This window comes from Scomber japonicus, chromosome 24 (assembly GCF_027409825.1).
Source record: "Scomber japonicus isolate fScoJap1 chromosome 24, fScoJap1.pri, whole genome shotgun sequence".
In the NCBI taxonomy this organism is placed as follows: Eukaryota; Metazoa; Chordata; class Actinopteri; order Scombriformes; family Scombridae; genus Scomber; species Scomber japonicus.
Genome location: NC_070601.1, coordinates 15,293,498 through 15,317,885, shown reverse-complemented (window position 1 = coordinate 15,317,885; position 24,388 = coordinate 15,293,498). Strand labels below are relative to the sequence as shown.

The following is a 24,388-nucleotide window of genomic DNA, read 5'->3' as shown; positions in this document are numbered from 1 at the left end:
AACTGTTCTCTTGCAACAGTAAAAGTGAAATATGATGTTTGAAAAGGTTTACATGGATGGATGCTGACTTTTTCCCCGTTAAAATGTTTGGTCATTGTAAAGAAATGAGGCTGCTTTAGTCTACCTTTGTCTAAAATCAAGGGCCCAGTGTTTCAACTACATTTTCTGTGGTTGATCTGCAAACTGCATAATGTGCAGTGCAAGAATGGAAAGCAGTAACCAGCAGTAATCATATATTAGATGAACCATGCTTTGACAACAGGGCCCACCTTGTGTTCTTCCACTTGGTGCTTGACGTCCTCCAGGTCAGGACCCAGCGGCTGAGCCCCCATCTTCTTGATCCGTGCCTCTGTCACATCCAACCAGTCTGTGAGTTGCTGCAACTGCTGGTGCTGCAGATCCATCAGGACCTCGTGGAGTCTGGGAGAGAGAGACAATTCAGTTAGCTGTCAATCACTTGTTGAGGCCGTGGGGTTAATACAGAGCCTTAAACAGGAACTGTTGAGAAGGGCAGATGAGGGTCATGATTAGCACTGCTCTACTCAATGCCCGAAGTATTGATTAGCACTGATTACTGCTGACTTATTTGGTAGAAATGATTAACACCAGCTATCCTGCATTACAAGAGACCCCTGCTGTCTTGTCTAATTGGTATTTGGTAGTCAAGGCCATGTCTGCACAGCTCTGTGTTTAAATCAACAACATCATCAAAGAAGATAACTCAACAGTTAATTAAATTTGGCTCTGTGTCAGTTATCATTGGATTCAACATAATTAGAATGGCCGATATTCTTTGTATCCATGGATGTTGGCTACTTTGGGGACATGAATTAATTGTGTAAAAGACAAAGCATTATTCACATGCCTAAATCATCATAGAAGAAAGCCTGTTGAGTCATTTGGATCTGGAATAGTCAATGAACTTTAATATTAAATATGATGTTAATCATTTGTGTGCATATAAATAAAGGTGAAAATATGCGTAACAATCATGTTTTTGTTTTCATTACACTTCAATAACCTTTTTGGAATGGTAGGTTTCCTGAACCAGTACTCAAACCCCAATCTCCCTGACCAAAGACATCTACACTGACCACTCATCCAAAGCTAGCCTGTGCCTGACACACAGACCTGCAGATCTTTATGCATTCATGACACAGAGACACAGAGTGGGGCAGAGGAGAGAGATGGAGACAACAATCTAACCTTGCTCCATGGCTCCATCCCTGGTTATTTAAATCAAACTCTTTGAGATTATGGGTTATGGATGGATTATTTCATCATACACTGGGGATGGAGAGGATTCTTGTTTGCAGAAAACTCTCCTAGAGAGACAAGAGCTACTGGAATCATGGTTTTACTGACCAGTCTGCAAACACTTGCTCCTCATCCCTCTGGATGCTTTTTCACCCAAAACTTTCACTTTTGCCTTGGGTCTCTATGGAGACTAGTGTGTACTTCACTCTCATCACTTGCATCATTGAGTGCAGCACATATACTTTGCCTTGGGCATATCAAAAAGCAACTTGGACCCAGTTTCTGAAAAATGTTGCTTTACAGGCTCATGTAATTCAGAACTCAATCTCAGCCATCAACGCTTGATGGTTCATTCAAAATTGAAATGTTTGTAAACCTTGTTATCAGTAATTAATGTGCATCTTTCTTTCAACTGACTTCATTTGGCAGCACACATTTTTCAGGTACCTAAAAGTCAGGACATTTATCAATGTCTTCTAACCCAAATACCACAGAAACCTTTGCATTACTCTTGTCTTTAAACGCCACACTGAAAAGATCAATGTTGGTTCTATTTTATGTCATTTTAAACATAGGTTGATCCCAAATGTCAACAATAATACCTGCATGGGAACAGGCTCTGGATTTGAATTTTTCAGGCAATATTTTGGACTTGGCCCTTAGCAAGTTGCACTTCTGTACGTGCATGCCCTCAAGGTGTGTTCAGACAGGTAGGACTTTTAGACGTAGTGAGTATGAAGTCAATACAGAGATGGGCATGAAATATATTTGCCCAGAGTGGGTCAAACTGCTGCTTCACAAATTATGTATTTTGGTGATTATTTTCCCCACAAAATTTGACCAATGGACCATTTCTGCAGTTTGTGTTAATTTGCCACAAACAAGCAATATACCAACAGTACAAATGTCTGCTGGCAACAAGCCGTGTATGAATGTGTGGGTGTGTTTATGTGGCAACTCTGGCTTCATAAAGCCTTACTATAAGCTGCCATTTTTTTGTTCAAGTTGAATCTGTCCAACATATTACATACAATGTTTCTCTTAGATATGGAAAAGACACAATATTTTCATTGATCCATAGATACTTTTATGTCATAATAGAACAAAAATGAAAAAAATAAATAAAAACCTAATTGTGCAAAACTTTGGGCACCCTAAAAGTTCTGAAGTCTCAGATTCAGAAAGTTCTTGATGGCTACAATGCAAGGGAAAGCTACAAGACGATAGTGAAGCGTTGTCAGTTTGCAGTTTCCATAGTGTGAAATGTAATTAAGAGATGGCAGTTTAGGGCAACTGTGGAGGTCAAGATGGTCACAAAGGCAAATGGAAACCCCAATTTCACTGCACTTGCAAGAAGATTTAGCAGACTCAGGAGTGGTGGTGGTTCATGGAAGAGTCAACAGAAAAAAACCTTACCTGAATCCTAATAATACAATCCAACATCAGAGGTATGCAACAGAATATCTACAGAAGCCTGATGCAGTTGGAAACAAGTGTATGTTTGGAGAAAAAAAGGAGCAAAATGTCATGAAAAGAACACCTTTCCAACTGTTACACATGGGGGTGGATCTGTCTTGTTGCAACCAATGGCACAGGAAACATTGCACAGCGGTCAGAAGAATGGATTCCACTAAACAGCAGCAAATTCTGGAAACAAACATCATACTGTCTGTAAAAAAGCTGAAGCTGAAAAGAGGATGACTTCTACAACAGGATAATGATCCTAAACATACCTCCAAATCCACCATGGACTACCTCAAGAGACACAAGCTTAAGGTTACTAACTATATGATGCCCAAACATTTGCAGGTGCCAAAATTATTTTTCAATGTTTTGTTCAATTGATTGTATTATTACTTTTGCATCCAACACACCACACAGCAGATGTCTGTACTGTTGGTACATGGCTTGCATGGACAAATATACTGTAAATGTGTCAGTCTAGACTAGTGAAAATGGTAGACCAACTGCCATCAATAGAGCCATGTCACTGCCATGGCTAAAATACATTCAAAAGAATCTCTATGTACCTGCTCTGTCTCTCCATGCTAGCCACCCTCAGGTGCTCCCACCGGGAGTTCAGGAGGTTCATCTGCTCCCTGACTTCAGAGTCCTCCTCCTCGCTCAGGTTCCCCTCCCCCAGCAGGGCGGCACCAGCCCGAAGGACCCGCCCCACACTGCTCTGATGGCTGGTCAGCTCCACCATGTACCCCTGGTGAGAGACAGAACGAAACATTTCACACACATGTTGGCAGTGGTTCCACTCATTTTGTCTAATTGACCGTCATGAAGAAGAAGAGTGCCTCACATCACTACTCCCAATGAATGACCCATCTAAATTCATTTTAACTGCTCTCAAAATATATTTCTACCTCTCACCTTAGTGCTTAATCTCTCGTCTCCAAGCACTTAACTCTTAGATGATCCTTCTGGGGTCTCACACAGCAAAACCGTCAGGGTTAATTTAATTTTCAGAGTATAAAAGTCGATAATAAGCCAGTGTTCCTGTAAGTCCACATCCATCAGAGTTAATCTAACACTAACAGTTAGCTTTCAAACCACTGCTTAGCACTGCATCATCTCTGTGAGAAGACCAAATCCACACATCAACTCAAAATTTAAAGCCTTTTTAATATTAGAGACCTTGGATTTGCCTAATTCCCAAAATGTAAATGTTCTGTGATACAGTTGATCCTTCTTGTGGCATGCTGCCCTTTTCAGAAGTTTGTTCCACCAATAAACTTAACAGATTGTTTTTTGGTGATGGGCGACTTAACACTCATTACTGCTGTTTTTTCAAGCCTGGCCCTTTAGTGTAGCAGATGGAGGCTCAGTCTTCTCTCTGACTACACACTTTTGCTAGTTACTGTGCATGGTATGTTGTTATGGATTGATGGCTGTTTTGTTTTGTGTTTTATTGTGTTTTTTAATTGTATTTATTTATTGTGAATCACTGACTTTAGTGGGGAAAAAACAAAGCAAAAACAAAAAAGAACAAAACATAAAAAAAAAATATGTTTTTGTTAACTGTTACCAAGAAAGGAATATTATTGCTGCACAGGAGAAGCTGTGATTTTAAAATACTTGATTACTTATTAAATACATCATCTACATTGAACATGTAGTTGTAATATTATTCACATTTTCCTTGTCAATATGTCTTTGTAATATCAAATGGATGAACTGAAAAATCATATTTTTCTGATAATACAACCAGCTTGATATTATGATATGAACAATAAACATTACGACGTTTCTGTCCTGGTGAGCTTTTAAAGGAGAACTCCAGCAATTTAGTATTGTACTTTCTTTCTTTCTTTCTTTCTTTCTTTCTTGCCATTGTGACAGACTGAAAAATAACCTGACCTGACTGTTTGATCCTAATATGGGTCAAGCTCCACAACAACCGGATCCTGCATCTCCCACAATGCAACTCAATAGCATCTTGCATGAGAGCTTTTTTGTGTTGTAAATGCTGTTGTTTTCCATACTGTAAAACTCCAGCTGAGTTTACTGGAACTACTAGTGTTCAAACATTTACTTAATATGTAGAGTGCTGTAAATGATTTTCCCAAATAGCAACATGCATGCTGTTGTGTTGTGAACAATGTAAATAGCGACGTAAGTTTATGCTTTGCTTCTGCTAAGAAAGTTAAGTTAGATAAACAGATAAAGTGACATTACAGTAATTCTGAAAATTTGACATAGCATCCAACTCCCTTTACAGGGATAAAATAAGGTTGTGTTGAATGGAGTTGTAAAGAACAGAAAACAGCCATTTCTGAGATCAAGCAACTAATATTTCTGTTAAGTGAATGATTTATGGCTACATTACATAGGCTTCATGAATTCTAGCACATTTACTCAAAAATCAAAACTGTTTGACAAAACATACGTAAATGATATCACATGCGATAATGTGGGTTTAACAGTGTGTTATCAACATAAATACTCTATTAAACAACAACATTTTCTGACAGTATAATTAATTGCAACCACCTCGTCGTTATCACAGCTTCACTCCTCTGGCTCTCACCTCATGTGTGTGGAATTGCTCCTTCACCTCCTCCACATGGTCGGAGATGGGAGGCTGGCCCTGGAGCCCGTCTTCAGCCGACAGCAGCCACGTCAACACCTTCAAATTCACAGATGAATTATCATGATGCACTAAAAAGAACAGGGTGGCTATATTTTGTATTTTTGTTATAGTTCACAAATCCCATGAAAAGACCAAAACCAACAATGTGTTTATCCATCTCTCAATACCATAATATATCTCTGTGTCTCTCAGCTTCAAGCTCATTAGTTCCTACTGGAGAAGTAAATCTTTAAAAATAGCTCACAAATAATTTCATTTTTATAAAAAGCTCAGTCAGTTTCTAAAACAACTGCTTACTGTAGTTCTTAACAAACATCATTCAAACAGGATGAAACACTGGATTGCTTAGGGACTACAGTATTTTCAGTGGTGGAATCATCTACATTCAGTGCTCTAGTGAGTATTTCTGGCAGCAGGATGGTGTATGTGGGATAGAACCAAAATATATTAAGGTGTGTTTTGATGGTAATAAAGGAACATGTCACCCAGTGCAACAGTGTGGCTCACTGATGTGTTCTCATTAGGTTTGGAATAAGATATACCAGACTTTGAGCACACACACAATACTTTTTAGTTGGATCAACTCACTGTTGGCTTTGGATTTTCATTGGATTTGTTGTAAATATCAACAATATAGAATACCACCAGATGTATCCATTAACTGTAGAATAGTCAATAATATACTGTAATTATTGTCATTATCACCACCATACTGTACCTCCTCCAGTGCAGCCTGGTAACTCTCCAGGCTGGTGGAGCCTGGAGGCAGAGGACTGAGGCCCCGCTGCAGCTCCTCCTGGCCAGGACTCAGGAACTAGTGCGTGATAGTGAAAAGTCATATGAGGAGAAATAGACGGTGTTGGGGTTAGAGGGTTAGGATGGAGAAGAGGTTGAGTAGTAGAGGGAAATGAAGGAAGGAGGAAGGAAAGAAGGTGATGAGACAAGGAAAGAGACGGTATGTTAAAAGTGAGAGGAAAAGGGGGCAGGGCAGCAGAGGGATGAGAGAGAGAAAAAACAGGCAGCGTGAAAGAAAGACAGGAAAGAGAGAAGATAGAGAGATGAGGAGAGGCCTGTTAGTGTTAGCCATTACCGGTGCCGTACAAGCAGTTCTGGCCTTTGTCCAACCTTAACAACTTGTCCTCTTTCTCTCTGGGTCCCTCTCTCTCATCCCCTCTCTCCCCATATCTCTCTTGTGTGCCCGCAACTGATCTGGAAACTAACAACTTCTCTCTTTTTATCTCAGCTGGGCTCGCTCCTCCTCTCGCTCTATTCTTCTCTCTGATAATAAGGTCCTGAAAAGATACACAGGGCCCATCCATGGTGCAGATAACTGTCCAGCTTCAGTAAGCACCATTTTCTCTGTATACCTGTTTTGTATTACCAATGTGTTTGGTTTTGTCAGATGGGAGAGACTTTCAAATGAGTCTCAGAGATTACAACTTGTAACACAATCAAATATAGATCAAATGCAGAATATGTTGGTACTCGGCAGTCTAAAAATACACTTCTAAGCAATAAAACTAAATCTATGATCAGATCGTACTTCTATGCACCGTGTTGTCCTTATAAAATATGTCTGACTGAGGTAAACTGAGGACAACGCATTGTAAAATGTCAACCCTGTTACTCATATTGTTGAAAAGAAAAGTAGTGATTAACGAGCCATATCTATACTATGTTCTGCTATACGCCCTGCATTTCAAAGGACAGCGGGAGCGCTTGAATAAAGCTTATCTGACAAATGATCTTTTCTTCTTGCGATGCCTGTTAGGTGCCAGCCTACTTAAGTCGAGCACCCTGCTGGTACATTAAATATGTGACACAGTCTCTGAATACATTCCATTCCAGTCAGAGCAATTTATGGGCCTCATTTAGTTACGCAGCACAGGGTGACGGCTTTGAAAATTCATCTGAACATTTTGAAAAGTCATGTTTTGGAATAGAGGAGAAAAAAAAAGTACAACATGACGGGGATGTACCGTAACATTGCTTTTGTGTTTCAGGGTGCTATTGTGGTGAGGACAGATAGAAACTAACTTGTTAATTTGGTTTGTGTTTATTTGTAGGCAGTAATTTACAGAGCAACTTTTTAGTTTGGATTAGCAACAATGTAGAAAGGACTACTTTAAATTAAAGAGTTTGACATTTTGGGAAAGAGATGAGACAATTGATACCATTTTCATGTCTGTGTATTAAACTGGAGCCAGGAGACAGTTAGCCTAGCTTTTTTTTAGCAACCAGTGGTGAAAGTGGAGAAATTCAGATAATAAGGAAGGCACAGCTAAGAGCTATTGTTCTAAAAAAAAGAAAACATCATTTTTCAGTATTGGATACAGAAATGTATCCATTGTAACTTTAAAATGTTTGCTTAAACAACATGCCCACAGCCTGTGTGGTCTCTAAGATGTCATTGTAACACAGGCGGGAAGGCACGTGCACACATAGGGCCCTAGGGGTGCTTGAGCCCCTGCCCTTTTTGCCTCATATATATATATAAAAGTGCCCTCTGTGTGTGTGTGTGTGTTGTTTTTTTTTAATAACATTAATAAATTCCTGTTAGGGATGTAAAAAAAAACGGCGGTACAAAAACTCCAGGGTATTCTACCGTACCCATTTTCTTGTAATAGGGGGTTGTTGTGTGCGTTGAGCCTGGCGCTTCTCTGTCCGTTGCGGCTCCGCTCAGTCACAGGGCCGCCAGAGAGACAGAGAGAGAGCGGGCAAGTGAGTGAGTGAGTGAGAGGGAGAGAAGCAGCTGCCCCATGGATAACTGAGGAGACGTGACAGTGGAGCAACTTGAACTTGTGAGTTATGGTCTAACTAGTCGCCGTCCACTTATTCAACGTGCTTAAATATGGGTAATATTTCAGAAAAATGCTCTATTTTAGTCAATGTGTCAGCTTCTATTTTTGCCGGGTGTCAATTCAGCACAGAGCAGATCGTGCGGGACAGGAAATCGTGTACAAAATACAAAATAAAACACTGGGTTAATTTTCTAAATAAAATGCACCGTGTTTACGGCGGATCATATTTCCCTCACTACAGGTCTGAAGTACAGGTCCGAGGTTTAGATATAAAGTTTATTGTGACTTAGATAATGTGAATGAACTCATGTTGACAATAATTTGTTGACACAAAAGAAATAGCTTTCACAGCTTTCTATTAGCACTTTATTTTTTAATTTTACATTAATTTCCATATTGTGTAAAGGGCGCACGCACATGCTGCCCTTTTCTGAGTTTGAGCCCCTGCCCCTCTATAACCATGTGCACGTCCCTGCAGGCGGGGAGTTCCGGTCCTCTGAAATGAGGCTGATTCTATCAAAAGGCCACCAGGGGGCGACCATTTTGGTGTCAAAGGACTTCCGTCTCTATACAAGTCAATTCACCAACTTCTCACTTGATTTCTAACCTCAGTAAACGTTTTCAAAATGTGTTTATGGTCTCAATCGCTAGTTTAAAGCCTTCTTCAATGCAGTCTGATGTTCATATGTGAAATTTTGGCCTCCCTGATTTTATATTTGACGATAAAGCAGGGTATGCATTAGGGCGTGGCTACATCTTAATTGACAGGTTGATTGCCCAATGTCCTCAAGATCCAGCCCTCGCAACCTCCCCCGCTCCACCCATGGCTCCACCTCATGCCCATATAAGTAGAATCTGTGTTTTTATTTTTCCCAGCATGCACCTGAAATGTTCAAGATGGCGCTGCCCAGATCCAAAACCATTGGCTTCTGAGCAGCAGTCCACAAACCAATGAGGGATGTCACGGATGTTATGTCCATTTTTTCTATACAGTCTATGTTGTAACATAGCTAGGCCAGCTGGCATTTTTCTAGTTTCTATTTTAATTAAAGAAATAAGATACAACATGTCTTATTCATAAAGGTTCTAGGTGGTAGGTGTATGTTTAGGCTGAGTCATGCTAGCTGTTTCCTTCTTCTAGCCTTTGTGCTAAGCTAAACTAATCCCCTCTTGGCTCTAGCTTCATAGCTAATGCACAAACATGAGTGTGGTATCTTTTTAAAAGCAAATAGCGTATTTCCCAAAACTATTTCCCATTTGAAAACATAGTTGACTGATAACAAGTTGGCCAACCTTTGAGTGATAAGGGAGCTGTCTGTGTCACAACTGATAAAAAAAAGACAACTCCATAAGCACAGTTGGCATTCAGACTCAGCATTAGGTCTTTTTCCCAGCAGACATTTTGACTTAGCAGGAAAAGCACAGGTGTTACTGATAACATTAACGATGGCTCTGCTCATTCAAGTGTCCCAATAAGCCATGACAGTCTGACAGTGAGCCAGCATGCACAATACCAGGACCTTGAAACTGAGGCAGCTGTATGGAAGTCAGCCATTGTTAACATTGTTATTCACACCTGTGCTTTTCCTACTGTCACATGTCAACATGTCCATGAAAAGACATATTGTTAAAATTACCACATCCAATGAACATAAATAGCACATGGCAATGGAGGTATTAGCTTATTAAACATACACACTGCAAAAAATGTCCAACTCAACAAGTCAACATACTCATAGTCAACAAAAGTCACAGGAGGTGTCAAACATAGACTTGGTGTGATGGACTTTTTTTGTCAATGGGGCAGATAAAACAACAGGTGAGCAGACAAACAAATGCACAGACAGATGGACATTTGGCGTGAGGTGTTAGTGTTGCAAGACACGGACCTGATCAGTAAAACGCCTCCTCTTTTGCTCAGGCGACTTGACATATGCAGCCTGGGTGTAGGCATAGCTTTTATAGCGAGGCTGAGAGGAAGGACTCTGCACTCGCCCCTGAGCCACACTCACTGTGATCTGAGAGAGAGAGAGACAGACAGAGGGGGACAGAGACAGGAGGAGTTGGCAGATAGCGCAAAAAAAAAAAAAACAACAAAAAAAAGTAAAACATAGAGAGCAAAAGCTCCAAAAGCCAAAATTATAAAGAAAAGGAAGAAGCAGAAAATGAAAGGGTAGAGTGGAAGAAATGCAGAAGGTGCAAGTGATGAAGAGGAATGAAGATGAGGAGAGAGAAGCAGAAAAAGAAGCAGAAAAGAGGAGGAAAAAAAGAAACATGAATAATCCCACATAAGCTCTGTTTCCATCCAAATGTCAAGCTAATTTTAGGTGAACTTTTGAAACTGCATAGAAAAAAAATTGAAATATAGATTAGGTGCATTTTCATCACTAGAGTGTCAAAAAACACATTTATGCGAGAAATGGAAAGTCTGAAAGAATAATTATTTAGCAAATGTTGAACTGTTGTATTTTATGCTCGCTGAAGATTCAATACTACAACAAACATAAATGTGCTTACACAGTTCATTATTAAACCTATTTATTTAAAGTAATTAGTTTATCAAGTTTACTATTTATTTAAAGTAATCAGTTTATCAAGTGAGAGTTAATATGGTTTTATTGGTATATATTTCTTTATCTAATTAACAGTAATTGTAACAAAGTGTTATCAGTAAATCTACTCAAAGTGCTTTTGAAATAAGAAATAATACAATCCTGCTAAATGAGTAGTTGAATACATAAAAGCTATTTAATACATTGCTGTTAAGTCCAATACACTCACACTGGGGGTTTTGCTGCTACAGTCTTAGTTGGTCTAGTATGAACAGTAGCAGTGATTAATGTTAATCAATTAATTTTAATTAATGTTAACTACTCTACTTGATTCATCACAACATCTTACAATAAGCACTTGTGGCCACAGTGTCTGCTGTTCAGCACAAGTTACATAGTGTCACTTTAAAGCCACAAAAGTAAAATGATTATGCAGAATGCACTATATCACTGTGTTACATGTATTATTTAGTTATTGATATATTAATGTGTAAGTAGCACTTTACTGTTGCAATTGGTCATGTTAGAGTTAGTTTTATTTGCTACATATACACTGGCAAAACCTCCCCGCCTTAAAAGAACAACTGACTCTTTGCCTAGAAATGTTACAGAAATAAGAGTCTGTATCTTGATACAATAAAGATAAAGAAGAGTTTTACAATACAATATATTATTTTTAGGTTACAAATCTGAAATGTAGCTTATAACTGTCCGATAAAGCAGTGGTGCAAAAAGTATATTTGTCTGTGAAACGTAATACAGTACAAATATGAAGTAGAATAAAATATAATACAAGTGTCTTAAATTGTACTCAAGTGCAGTAAATCGTTGTGAATCTTTTTATAAATGTGGATGCATTTGAATGGTAGTTTGATGCTTCAGAACACACACATAAAAAAGTGGTTGGATGGAAACCCAGCTATAGATAATGCGGACATGATAGAGAGAGACAGAGCTAGACGTGGACAGAGAGAGGACAGATGTTATGTAGAGGATGTGGACAGAATGAACAACGTACAGAGGGACAGAATCAAAGCTGATGCTGTCTGGAGCAGCTCCAGTTTCCCCACACACCTCCTTTTTGCCTTTTAATGCCCTCACTTTAACACTTTGTTTTCTCTCCAGGGAAAGAAAGACCATCAGGCCCTATGGCATCCACATCCTGCACCGCACTCACTCTACCACATTTTTCTAAACTAGCAACACAACTGCAGTATTCAGCCATTCATGTACCCTTCTTAATAGCTAACAAACTAATTTTCAATTTTGGAATACAGAAATATACTGTATGTGTTGAGTCATTAGTTTATTCATTAGAACCAGGAAACAGTTGAACTTTATGACTGGATTCCAGATAATGCATGTTTGTGTTTTAAGAACCACTTCTACATTGAATTGTTATTTCATTTCATCCTCATATTGTTTTGTAGTTTTGACCTGACAGATCAGTAGCAAGTGGTTTATATTTGCCGCTTTATATATCTTTAGTTGAAACAAAGGGTACGGCAGCGGTTTCCAAGAGCAGCAGATATTTTTCAGGATTAATGAAAACTCTTAAAGTCCTCCTCCACTCAAAAATGTGTTTTTCCTTTTGTTTCTTCAGTGTCGATGTTTGAGCTTCACTGTACAGAATGATGAATGTGCAGAGTTTGTTTTTACATTCATCTGCTGAAGGAGAAAAGGTTTCTCTGTGCTCATCAAAAAACAGAGTTTAAGGGGCGGGCCTTTCCAACATGATTTATGACATCAGAACTAGAAGCTGATCCTGGTCCAATAGGAAATTTACTCAAGTGTGAACCTGTAATGCACAAATACTGAGAGTGGCTTTACAGTGGAGTAGCAGCAGCAGTTAAACCTCTGAAATGAAACATAGTTACATATTCATAGATTCTGGAAATGTTAATGAAGCAGACAGCGGAGATGCCATTTTAAGAATGATGTAAGAATTGTGTTTTTTTGTGAATTGAATTTTAAATTTGAATTTTTATTCTATTTGATAGAGATGATGAAATTTAACGTAGTTTCAGTACAGAGCATGAAACTGATGTGCTGCACAGAGTTTATAGCTATTGCTTATTCTCAGCTCTTGCTCTATTTGGGCTTTACAGGTACAGTGCAATTATAATATCTAGCTTTCATTATCATAAAATTACAGTACACTACAAATAATGGATGTACAATAAAATACACATAAAAAAGTCGTAATTTAGAGTACAATTGGTAAAGAAATAGGTTCAGCTATGGTTGGCTTGTAGAGAGCAAGTTTTATGCCTGGAATTAATTTTGTTTCAGTTGGTAGTGTGCTTTAATGTTGGCAGTCCTTCACATATTACATTGTATTTAATTCTTCACTCTGTATCTTGATTTTAAAATTTTCCTACCTCATACAACCTCACTTCAAAAAAATACAAACTATCCCTTTAACGCATGTGGGTGGAAGAGGTCTGGAACCAGGTTATACTGCTATACTATTTAGTAAACATCAAACAAATCTTATATATATATATACACACATTATTATTTTTGACTACGCAGTTGCAATATTGCTAAGAATATAGAAGGACTTTTAAAAAAATGTAAATTGAGTTATGTCAAGGAATAGTTGAGTATTTTGGTGAGTAAGCCTATAATAAAACAGAATAAATGAAACGCTATATGCTAACTAGCTGGAGCCAAGAGCCCATTAGCATAGCTTAAATTAGCATAAAGACTGGTAGCGACCGTGGCTCTGTCAAAGTTTAAAACATGTCTACCAACATCTCTAAAGGTCACTAATGAACAGGTATCTCATATAATAGTTACAGCACGTAACTGCTTGTTACCATAACATTTCTGTTTGTGTATGGATTAAACAAATGAGATACAACATTTTTCTACATTTTTCTTTTTTTCATTTTTCAACACATTTCTAAGCTATGTAGTTAATCATTGATCATCTTACTTCACCCTCTGCAAGAACACAAATAAGCATGTTTCCCAAAATGCTGAACTGTTCCTTTAATAGACACTACAGAATGACAATTTACTAACTTGTAAGTAATTCATATTTTAATCAAGTATGTATTATTAGTAGTAAGTAAAAGTATACTGCTTGACATGTGCACTAGGGTCAGATAGCGTACTGGCCTTTCACCATCACTCTCACACTGCTGTTTGCTATATTAGAGCATTAACATGTTTATCCTCTCAAAATATTTTACATGCATGATGATAACTTCAAAAGATTGCTAATTGAAATCAGTCCACTAGTGAGTCATTAAGTGTGTGGCAAACACACTTTTATATCAAGCCCTCACAGTGGGTCATACAGCTATTGTTCATGGTTTAGATGGGATCTACAAGTAGAGGATGAGTGTGTTTGTTCTCTCTGGTGTATTTGTGCATTAACATAACATGTTCCTACTCAATCAGAGACAAGGCAATTACATGATCACTTCATTAGTCACTTGATGACTCACCAACAACTGCAATACTGCAAGACAGGGTAAAACCTTCATGTTTGAGACATATCAAACATAGATCTTGAGTAATTTGATTTGTTTACTTATATGTGATCGACATATTCCAGAACTCTGAGAATAAATGTGATGTGATAACAGCCTCCACTCAGTATTTCAGCATTTCCGCCACATGGTTGGAACCTGGCTGCAGGGCTTAGCTCCTGCTCAGCCACTGGAGCATTAGTGAGGTCCAGCACTGATGTTGGGTGATAAGGCCTGGCTCACAGTCAGAGTTCCAGCTCATCTCAAAGATGTTGAGGTCAGGGCTCTGTGCAGGCTGTCAAACTGGGGAGATCATTTCTTTATGGACCTGGCGTGGTCTGAGGAAACCAAATTACCCACAATGCTGGAAATACATTTTTGTCTAAAACAGCAGATCTTAAAGTTTATTAGACCACTTTATATAGATTTGTTTTTCATGGCACATTATTTTTACTATTAAATATGGACAACTTGTGGAGGGCATGTAGAAGGGCAATGCCTTTAACTGCTGCTGTCCAATGATTTTGTGCTTGTTTATTAGCATGTTAAATGAGATGTGTCTGTTTGTAATTTATTTAAGTCCTAAGATGTACACGCTTGATATATTTTTGCCTTAGAACTACAGTTCTGAATAAAGTGAATGGTTTTTGTACTAATTTGCTGGTCATTTCTTATCTTAGACCAGTTTCTGCATGTGTTCTTATTTGTTGTGGGTTTTTTAAATGTTTTACTGTGATGCAGTAAGAGACACTTTTCTTCTGAGAGCAATAATAAAAGTGACATTGACCTTGACTATAGGTCACTCATATATGATTAATAATACAGTAGCACAGTTCTGGAGATCAGACCTGGGGATCAGGACCCCAACTAATGGTTCACAGGTGCATTTTAGTGGTTTTAAGATGATTAACTCTCTGCTCCAACATTACATTCATTTGCTTTTTTCTATTGAGAATTACTGCACACTCTTATGTATTCAGCCCTCTAACTATATTCAAATATTCATTTTAAAAGGTCTCTATGTTACTGTGTGTCTCCATGACAAGTGGAAAGTGTAAATGATCATTTCACACAATCTTTCCTGTGTATACACATTTAGTAATCATTTTCAATAAGGTGAATTTGATATTTAGCATTAGTTCTTCTGATTTATCTGTTTGGGAACAAAAATAAAAATGTTACTTTTTTAAATGTAGGAAAACTTAATTACAAATGTTTAATTAAAAACATGCAAATGAACAAATCCTGTGGTACATTCAGCGCATCTATAATATTCACTAAGTATAAAATATTAATCATCCAACTAAGAAGCTCAAAACCTGTCAAACATCCCAGATTAAAGTAAAGTGAGTGGACAGGCTTTTCCAATTAATTAAAAAATAATATATAAATACATACATGTAAGCAATATGGCTGAGTTGATGACATTTGAACTCCAGGGTGAGATCATACTTTGGATGAACAAATAACTTATAATTGATGAGTGATTCCCTCTCTTGTTTGACATTCCCCTGCTGCCTTGTCTGTGACAGCCGGGCGAGCTGCTGCATCGCTAAAACCAAGTCAACCTTTACACCACAGACTTCATAAAAGTTTAATGTCTCCCTGTCTCCATTCCCTCTCCCCGGCTATCAATCTCCCCTTTCACCTCCACCCCTCGTTTCTTCTTTCTTCGCTCTTCTCTTCTTAACCTGTCATTGTTGCCCTGTCTGTCTCCCACTTTCTCTTTTACCAGTCGCTGCTTTCCCCTTTCTCTCTTTCAAGGTGGATTAGGTGTTTTTCCTGCTGTATGGAGCAGACAGCCAGAGGTGACCGAGCCCCAGATCAAACGCTTCCTGGCAAATAACTTAGCATTTGTTTCCACCTGCTCCGAGTGCCGCAGTCATCAGGACGACTTCGATAATGTCTTTGTCTCAAACTTTGGATTGCGTAATTTTTTCCTTTTTTTTTTTTCTTTTTCGGAGATGTTTCATGAAAAACTAGTGTCTTTTTTTCCCTCTCAGGGTCCCAGGTGGTGGAAGTATGGTGTTGATCTAAGGAGGTGGTGACAGCCCCGCTTTGATGATGACAGATGAGGGAGGAGGCAGATAATAGCCGCTGTCAGTAACTCTGAGTTTTTTTCGCCCCCCTCGTCTTCCCTCTCCGTCTCTCGTTTTATTGCCGTCTGACTTGTTCCTCGCACTCCCTATTTGTCTGCTCCATCTCACTCTTCATTTCTGCCTTCTCTACCTCTTCATCTTTCCGTACATCTTTATATATCTTTACACCTCACCACTTCCTATTTCTCCCCTCTTATCTTTTCTTCTATGCAAGGTCTCTAAATCCAACCCCCCTTTCTTTTTCCACTTCTCTCTTCCTTCCATTTATCTTTCCGCTCTCTTCGTCTGTCTGATTCCCAGAAGGGAAAGGCCTGCACTTTCTCTCCCCTCTCAGGCGCAGACAGAGAGCTGATGTGAGGGTGGAGGGGGGTGGGGGTTGATGCGGCCATTAAACTGAGTGAGATAATAATATTACCAGCCATTACTCCAGGAAGCTCACTCCATCCTGCTGCGATTCGGCGCGATAGCATGACACTGACCTCAGCTTAACTCAGCTCCAAAAAGGTCAGAGCTGGTCGATCTAATTTGTGACTTGAGATTTGGTCTATTTTTACAGAGGTGCTGTCTCAATTTAGCGGTCAATTTTAATTCCGACACATTCGCATATTTCAAGGCGGTGAATGACAGAAAATGAGATAACAAGATTCGGCTGTTCACTGCTCCACCTTGGAAGTAGTCGTGTGACTACATCTCCCAGCATGCATGACGGGACTTGAAAGGACATTAGGGAGGGAAAGAACTTGCCTTGATGCCTTTGAGACTCTGAATAAGTGACAAAAGGATGGATCAGTGGATTAAATGTAAGAAAGATGATTAGATAGAAGCATACTGTCACTGCTCTGTGTGTATGAGTCTAAAGATGGTCAATTATTTCAGTTTTCATGCCAGAAAAAGCATTGTTCACTTGCCAATGTTAGGTTTGCTAAAACATGAATATGCACCAGTTAAAACCAAATATTACTACACCAATGTACTGTGCTGTCCTAACATTTTGTTTTCTTCCTTTCTTGGTAAAATAACAGCTGCAAAGTGAGACTAACTGTTAAAAAGAACAGACAGAAAAGTTGAATTCATAGGCAATAAAATACATTGCTGCTAAAATCCATATACTCAGCCTTACTTGGTCTGATGTGACCAGTAGCTTATGGTGGCAAATGATAGCTGTCATTATCCACCTTATTTCTGTCCTCATGATACCTTGCAATAATTTTGGGTGCAACTTTCGGTTATTCTCTCCACTGAACCAGTGTCTGAAAGAGTTAGGAGTATGCTACAGGTGTCTTCCTTTTTCTTAGAGATTTTGGAGAAATACGTATTTTAAAAAACAAAACAAGAAGAACAAGATACAAAGTGTTAATTTGTGAGTTTTAGAGGTACTACCTTTGGAAAGAGCCAGGCTAGTGGTTTTCACCTGTTTCCAGTCTTTAAACTAAGCTGAGTTAGCAGTGGCTTTACTACACAGACATAAGTCACACGGTTCTGTTCCACCTTTAGAACAGGACATGTCTTTATTACTATGGGAGCACTAATGGGCTTTTCAGATTGTCCATCACCATTTATTGCAATGGAATCAATCAAGGAGCTAAATATGCTCCTGTATGTTGACTCCAGCAGACAAAGGTTCAATCAAAGGAATAACTGGATGTCATACCTATAATTCATGCATGTCATCATGTTGAAGAGCTCTGCGTAAGGTCATTATTCCTTATAAATGTATAATTTCCAAGAGAACAGCATGTAGAGTTTGCAATAACTACAAAAGTGGTCTTTAAACTTCAAGTCTGACTCAGACTTTAATTAGTAATACAGCTAAAGCAAGACAGCTAGATAAAGTTAAAGCTACTGTAGATGTTAGACAGCCACAGCTAGCCTTAGTTAAAGCTTAAGTTGCCAACTCTTACCTACGTGTTTGCTGTAACTGAAGAGTAGGTATTCAGTTTATCTCACATAAATGAAAACAGCTAAATTCAAGCATGATGGGGAAAAGCAAGAGCAGCGAAATGACAGATAACAGATGTAACTTACTCCAGTGGAATTCACAAGATGATACTATTTATTATACTATTTCATTAGTTCAAAGTAAAATAGTCTTTCTGTTACACAGTTCAGATTACTAGTCTCAAAACTTGAGTCAGTAAAATTATCTTCTCAAAGTTGCAGTTTGCCTAAAATATATAAACTTTTTTGTCCAAGAAGCATAGTACTTTCACTTATTTTAGAAATTGGCTGATTTTTACTCAAATTGAGTCATATAACTCACTCCTCAATATTCCCCCTTTTTTCACACATTTTCATTTTCAAAAATAATATTTCCAAGGTTCAACATTATGAATTGAATGAATGAACTATTGAGAGGTATAGTATAGTGTGTTTGATGCAGCTTCATCTCACACTTCATAGATTATTTTGCTACATTTCTGTTTGTCTTTTTTAAAAAGCTTCCACAATTCCAGCCGCTCAAGGCAAAGATAAACTCGTTTATATTTCAAAGTGCGCCCACACACCAAAAATGCTCCACAAGAAAAAAAATGGACCTGAAATATTCTTTCTCTTTTTCTAGAAGCATCTGTGGAGCAGTAAAGCAGAGAGGGTACAGTGTTTTGGCTGTGTGTGCTAGGATGTCTGCTGATATAATCATGATATTTGCTGCAGCTTCTTTCTTAATCATGTCTTGTTATTATAGTGGTTGAGGTAATCTCCTTACTGCTGGTTTCTCCAAGAAACCCATACCGCTGTGAAATAAATACGCCATCAAACTACTCATTATCCAATTTGTCATTAAAACTGAAGAATCCACACAGTATTTCTCTTAATCTTTTTAACCATGCTTGTGAGCCTGTGTGGCTGCTGGTTAGCGCCTTAATTTCATTTTTGCACAACTACGGGGAAAGAGGGACTTTCAAATCATTTTAACTGCTTGTAGAGATGTAAAAGGACATGTCTCCATAGTAATGCTATCGCTCAAACATTATCACATTTATTCAAAAATCTGTGCAGCATTTATTTGATGGATTCTGTTCTTGCTGTTTGCCGCCACACGGAGCTGATTTCAAGACAACTTGGAGGATGTTTGAGAGCATGGATCATCCCCTCGGTTTCTTTCATCCTTCTCCAGTCTCACTCAGATACTACAACAGAGAGAGTGTCCTGCTGGGAATTTCTGAGGCCCACTTGGTAATCCTGATAAAGAGGCAGGTTTGGCAGGATAGCGGGTTGGGGCTGTTGATGCTTAGAAGGAGCGCAAACTCATTCTGCAGATAATATGCAGTGTACAAACACATGAACTCACTTGCTTGTATGATACGCTCTACTATACAGCCTACTTGAATATTATCATTTAGTGTGGGCGCTGCCTCAACAACAAAGCAATGACATACTGATGTGAAAAGTAGCTCTGATGATCCAGTGAGTGTACATACACTTAGCTGAGCACAGACAATGCATGCAGAGGAGAGGCTTGTGGGGGCATCATCATCATCATCATCATCATCATCATCATCTTCATCATCATCACAGCACCAACGTAGCATTCAGACAGGAATCAGCTCAGCATTAATCAACTTAGACCTCTGATTCTTTTAAATGGAGCCAGTGCAGTGTTTTGGTGTCCAATAAGCCTTTCAACGTTTAATGTGTACCTCCAACTGGACCTCCTGGATGGTACACGTACCTCCGTGACACAGCCCCCCCGCATTGTTGGTTTGATTGCAGCCTAAGCTGTCATGGTTACAATTATAGAAGAAGGCACAGGCACAATGACAAGAATCACTGCAGTGAAGATGCCACTATCACCACTTAACTTGTTCTCATGACTGACAGGTGGATGAACATAACATGTGTTGCAGAGACAGCAATGGCACATTACTATGGTAACATGATGCAATGCTTCTATGACAATGTCTAAAGCTCATTATTTCTGGTTTTCTCCCAAAAATTTCGGGGTGGCAGTTTTTTTTCTTACTACACATTAGAAATGCTGTTGAAGTGCATCACTTTAACGATTTCCTCTTACTTTTTATTATTTCCATTCTATTCAGACATGGATTACATCACAGTGCTGCTTTGATAAGCTTGTTTACGTAACAGATTTTTGTCATTCTGACATAAGTCTTTGTAAATGTTCCTTACAGCTTCATTCAGACATGAAATGGAAAGAGTCACGTATGATCATACAATACATGGCACCTGGTGCACGAGAGGAAGTAGTGTCACTGCTGAGAACAGCTGGGAGGTTACCATATCAAGAAAGAATTCATCAGTGATGGATTTTAAAATATTGTAATTGAAGACTTATTTAATGACCAACAGTAACCAGGGATTCTTACTGCCTCCTCTCACAGTTTATCCTCTGATACTCTTTCTCAGGATTGAATATTTATAGATTGTGGAGGTCTGGGGGACAGAAATCCTGGATTTTCCCTTGGAATGGCACAAAACTTGAAATGCACTATAGACTACGACCAGGATCAATTGATGCAATGAAGTTTACTAACTCAAGAAAGAGGATTTATTAAGTTACTCTGTGTCTCTCTCTCTCACTCTCTCTCTCACTCTCTCTCTCTCTCTCTCTGTCTCTCTCTCTCTCTCTCTCTCTCTCTCTCTCTCTCTCTCGTCTCTCTCTCTCTCTCTCTGTATTTAACCTTGAAGCCTTTTCGTTAATCTGACAGCATTCAGTTCAGACTTGTGTTTTGTTGGAAGTGTTACAAAACTGTTACTTGGCCTAAAAAGCTGGGCATGGTGTTAACCCATAACTATCTATCTTCCTTTCTGCAGGACTGTTATGACCTTTACGCTCACATGGAATTCCTGGTCAGTTATGTCCAGTTATGAAACCACCACATGTATGTGAACTATGTGCATGTCTTTCTTACATACAGCTCTCTGAGTGACAAAGTTGTTTTCTGAATATTTTCTGTGCCATAGCAGGGCCTCAATTAGTGTAAATCACTTCCTCTAGTATCAGGAAATATGAATTTTGGATGCATGGCACAGAAAATGTGGATGAAAATGGATTCAAAGCGAACTACAACTTGTAATTAAAAGCAGGTATTTTTCAGTATTACCAAAAATAATGAGCCATAACAGAGTCAAGTGGCAACCATAGTAACAACAACATTGATGTCAACAGACAGTGTTTACAGAGAGGACTGAAACAATATCAGTGCATCAAGTGTGTCTGTGTGTGTGTGTGTGTGTGTGTGTGTGTGTGTGTGTCACCTGTTGGGAGTAGCGCTGCTGGGTCTGGATCTGATAGTGTTCCTCTGTCGTCACCCGGACGTTGCCTGCGGTCGGCCGGGGCAGCATCTCCACTTCCTGGATGGCCTCCATGGAAACGGTTTGGGGAAGCACCTGGAAGAGTGACGTCACGTACATGATGACACTCTTCTTGTCAGGGTGAGGCACGGCCACATCTGAAGAGCAGAGAGAGCAAGAGAATGAACTCAGTGTCACAACTCAAAATGAACTGTTTGAGATGAACAACTTGAACAATGAATGAAAGAAAAATAACTGACAACAGCTTCCACAATAGTCAAGTCATTTTCATGAAAATCTGCATCCACACTGAGAGGTCTGAATAATTGGAAACTATGTTTCTCTCTAAGATGACAAACAACAGCACTGAGAGTTACAGCCAACATCTGGAGTGTATGAGACAGTCTGGTTAGTCTGCTGGGACTCAGCTGTTCTGTCCCCTCTTGCTCTATATCATCACTTTACTTACAGACAGATGAAAAACAGCAATAATAAGTAATATATAACAAAAATGTCATGTCATAGAATGCAATATATGACATTTGGACAGTAATTTTGTCCTCCTCAATAATTGGAATTTGGTCAGTTGTATATTTTCTCTGCATCATGCCTGCATCTCTAATTGTAGAGAAGTAAACGTTGTCATCACTGGTGCACATGTGGAATATACAGCTGTTGCTGATTAATACATCTGGAAGGAGCATGTTTCTGTAACAGACTGGATGATGATCTGTGTTTTACTGACTCAGTCACAGAGACATGGTGCTTATCACCACATCCTGGCTGTGTTTTTCTATTTCATTCTGCAACCAACGTGTAGCTGCAAGTTATCTTCTGTTAACCTGCAGAGGACCTGCTGTTGGATCATTTATTGACTAAACTTAGTACAGACTTTCTGTCAGATACAATCCAACTCATTCTGCAATCCTCCTGGTACTCCCCCAGTGTCTGAATGAACATTTTAGCCTTGTAAGATCACATACTTCCAGCCTAATAACACATTTGCAATGCAGTAAATTTTAAAATTAGAGATCAAAGTGACATTAGTGATGATGGAAAGTTTGCATCATTTTCCAGAAGCTCCCGTTCTCTGTCTATATTCGAACCTTCTGTTTTGTAAAACATCCAATCATGTTATTGTCATCTTATCTTATTATTCTACCCTCATTATAGTGTAAATGTTAGTTATTAGATCTTAATAATTCACTTTTGTGTAAAGCACTTTCTGTTGCATTTTTGCAAAGTAAAATGTATAATAATAATTATTGTTATTAAATACAAGGCTGTTTTTTTAAGCTTCATCTACCTCCAAAAGCTCCAGAAAACCACCAGCTTAGTGAGGATGGACAACCAAAACTGATTTTAAATAGTAATATGTAGTATATTTATTGTTTGAGATAAGTAAGTAAGTAGTAATGAAAACAAGTACAAGCTCTCAGGGAGTTATTGTGATGGAGGTTAAAAATGACTGCAATACATCAGTGTGTGTAACAGTATGTGATGGCCATTTATAAGGCTTCTGAGAGGCTGCAGGCTGATGCAGTCTTTTAAATGCAGAAACAGATTTGAGTCATTTGTCTTTGTGTTCATGGATAACTGGAGGCCAGTGTTTTAGCTGCATTTTATTTCCCATAGCATCAGTGTTTGTCAGTCAATCAGTCTGTCTGCCCTGAGTCTTACAGCTAAATGAAGCTTGAGCAAAGTTTCCTAACAGGTGGAGAAAGATAAAATAGTGGTGTGATTTCAGGAAGGGCGGCCGCAGCCTGTGGCCCGGCCAGACAGCCCAGAGCTAAACTAATAGAGACAGATGACAGCGGGGCAGAGACACTGCAGATAAATGAACGCCACAAGAGACTGAGACAGAGACGGAAAGAGGAAAGGATAAAAAAAAAAAACGGGGGGTCGAGCTGAGGCAGAGGAGCAGGGAGAGCAAAAGGGGGCGGAAAGAAAGTCAGTCTCAGAAATAAATGGAGTGCTAATGAAGTGATGCTTGTGGGTATGTTAACACAGTGGTGTGGAGTGTGTGGTAATGGATAGCAGCTCACCACAGTAAGAATAATGAACAGCAGAAAGAAGGTCATGACAACAGACAGGAAAAGAAACAAAATAGCCAGACATAAACTGAAATTTGTGCTTATTTGTGTGTATACAGTAGGGTACGCAGCGTGTGTGTGTGTTCTGTGTGTGAGGGAGAGATAGATAGATAAAGCTAGAGAAAGTCATATTTCTGGCTGTGGAATACTGATTTATCAGCATCACAGAAAAATCGGAGGGAGTTATTGTTTGTCCGGGGAAGACAAACAGCTCCATAAATAATGCCACCATCTGCAAGTGTGTGTGTGTGTGTGTGTGTGTGTGTGTGTGTGTGTGTGTGTGTGTTTGTTTGTGCGCTAGTGTGTACACATCCCTTGCTTGTTTAGCCCACTCGCTTTTTTCTGTCCCATGATCACCATTTTAATCACTTCTACACAGCTATGTGTGCATACTCATGAAGCTATGTGTGTGTCTGAGGTTATGCAGGTTTGCACATATGGATACACGTGTCTATGAGTGTGTGTGTGTGTGTGTGTGTGTGTGTTTGTGTGATTGCCCTGTACAGCAACCCATTAATTGTGTGTGCAAGCATGTTACCGTGTGTATTGATGTGTTTGTACTTTTTATTTCTTGCATGTTTGTTCAAGGATATTTGTATGCCTTTGTTTGTTTGTGTTTGTGTGTGTGTGTGTGTGTGTGTGTGTGGTGATTATATCTGTCTGTAAATATACATTGCGGAACTGTCATTACTTTGGATTGAAATAGCTTCTGAAATGATTCCCCAGCAAAGATTTGCTTTCGACAGTGATAT

The 24,388-nt window shown here is 39.0% G+C and overlaps 1 protein-coding gene across 4 annotated transcripts in view; it reads right to left on the bottom strand.

The window, feature by feature from the left end:
- The window catches only part of dmd (dystrophin), a 208,415-nt gene that overhangs the window by 174,521 nt on the left and 9,506 nt on the right, over window positions 1-24,388 (bottom strand). For 3 of the 4 annotated variants that reach the window (XM_053314365.1, XM_053314368.1, XM_053314367.1), the window contains exons 4-9: window positions 21,508-21,701; window positions 10,047-10,175; window positions 6,075-6,170; window positions 5,294-5,392; window positions 3,288-3,469; window positions 270-420 (exon numbers count right to left, since the gene is read on the bottom strand). In XM_053314365.1, coding sequence (XP_053170340.1) covers window positions 270-420; window positions 3,288-3,469; window positions 5,294-5,392; window positions 6,075-6,170; window positions 10,047-10,175; window positions 21,508-21,701 — 851 coding nt within the window. Of the gene's footprint in view, window positions 1-269; window positions 421-3,287; window positions 3,470-5,293; window positions 5,393-6,074; window positions 6,171-10,040; window positions 10,176-21,507; window positions 21,702-24,388 lie in introns of all 4 variants that reach the window. The other variant, XM_053314366.1, reaches the window with a different exon arrangement.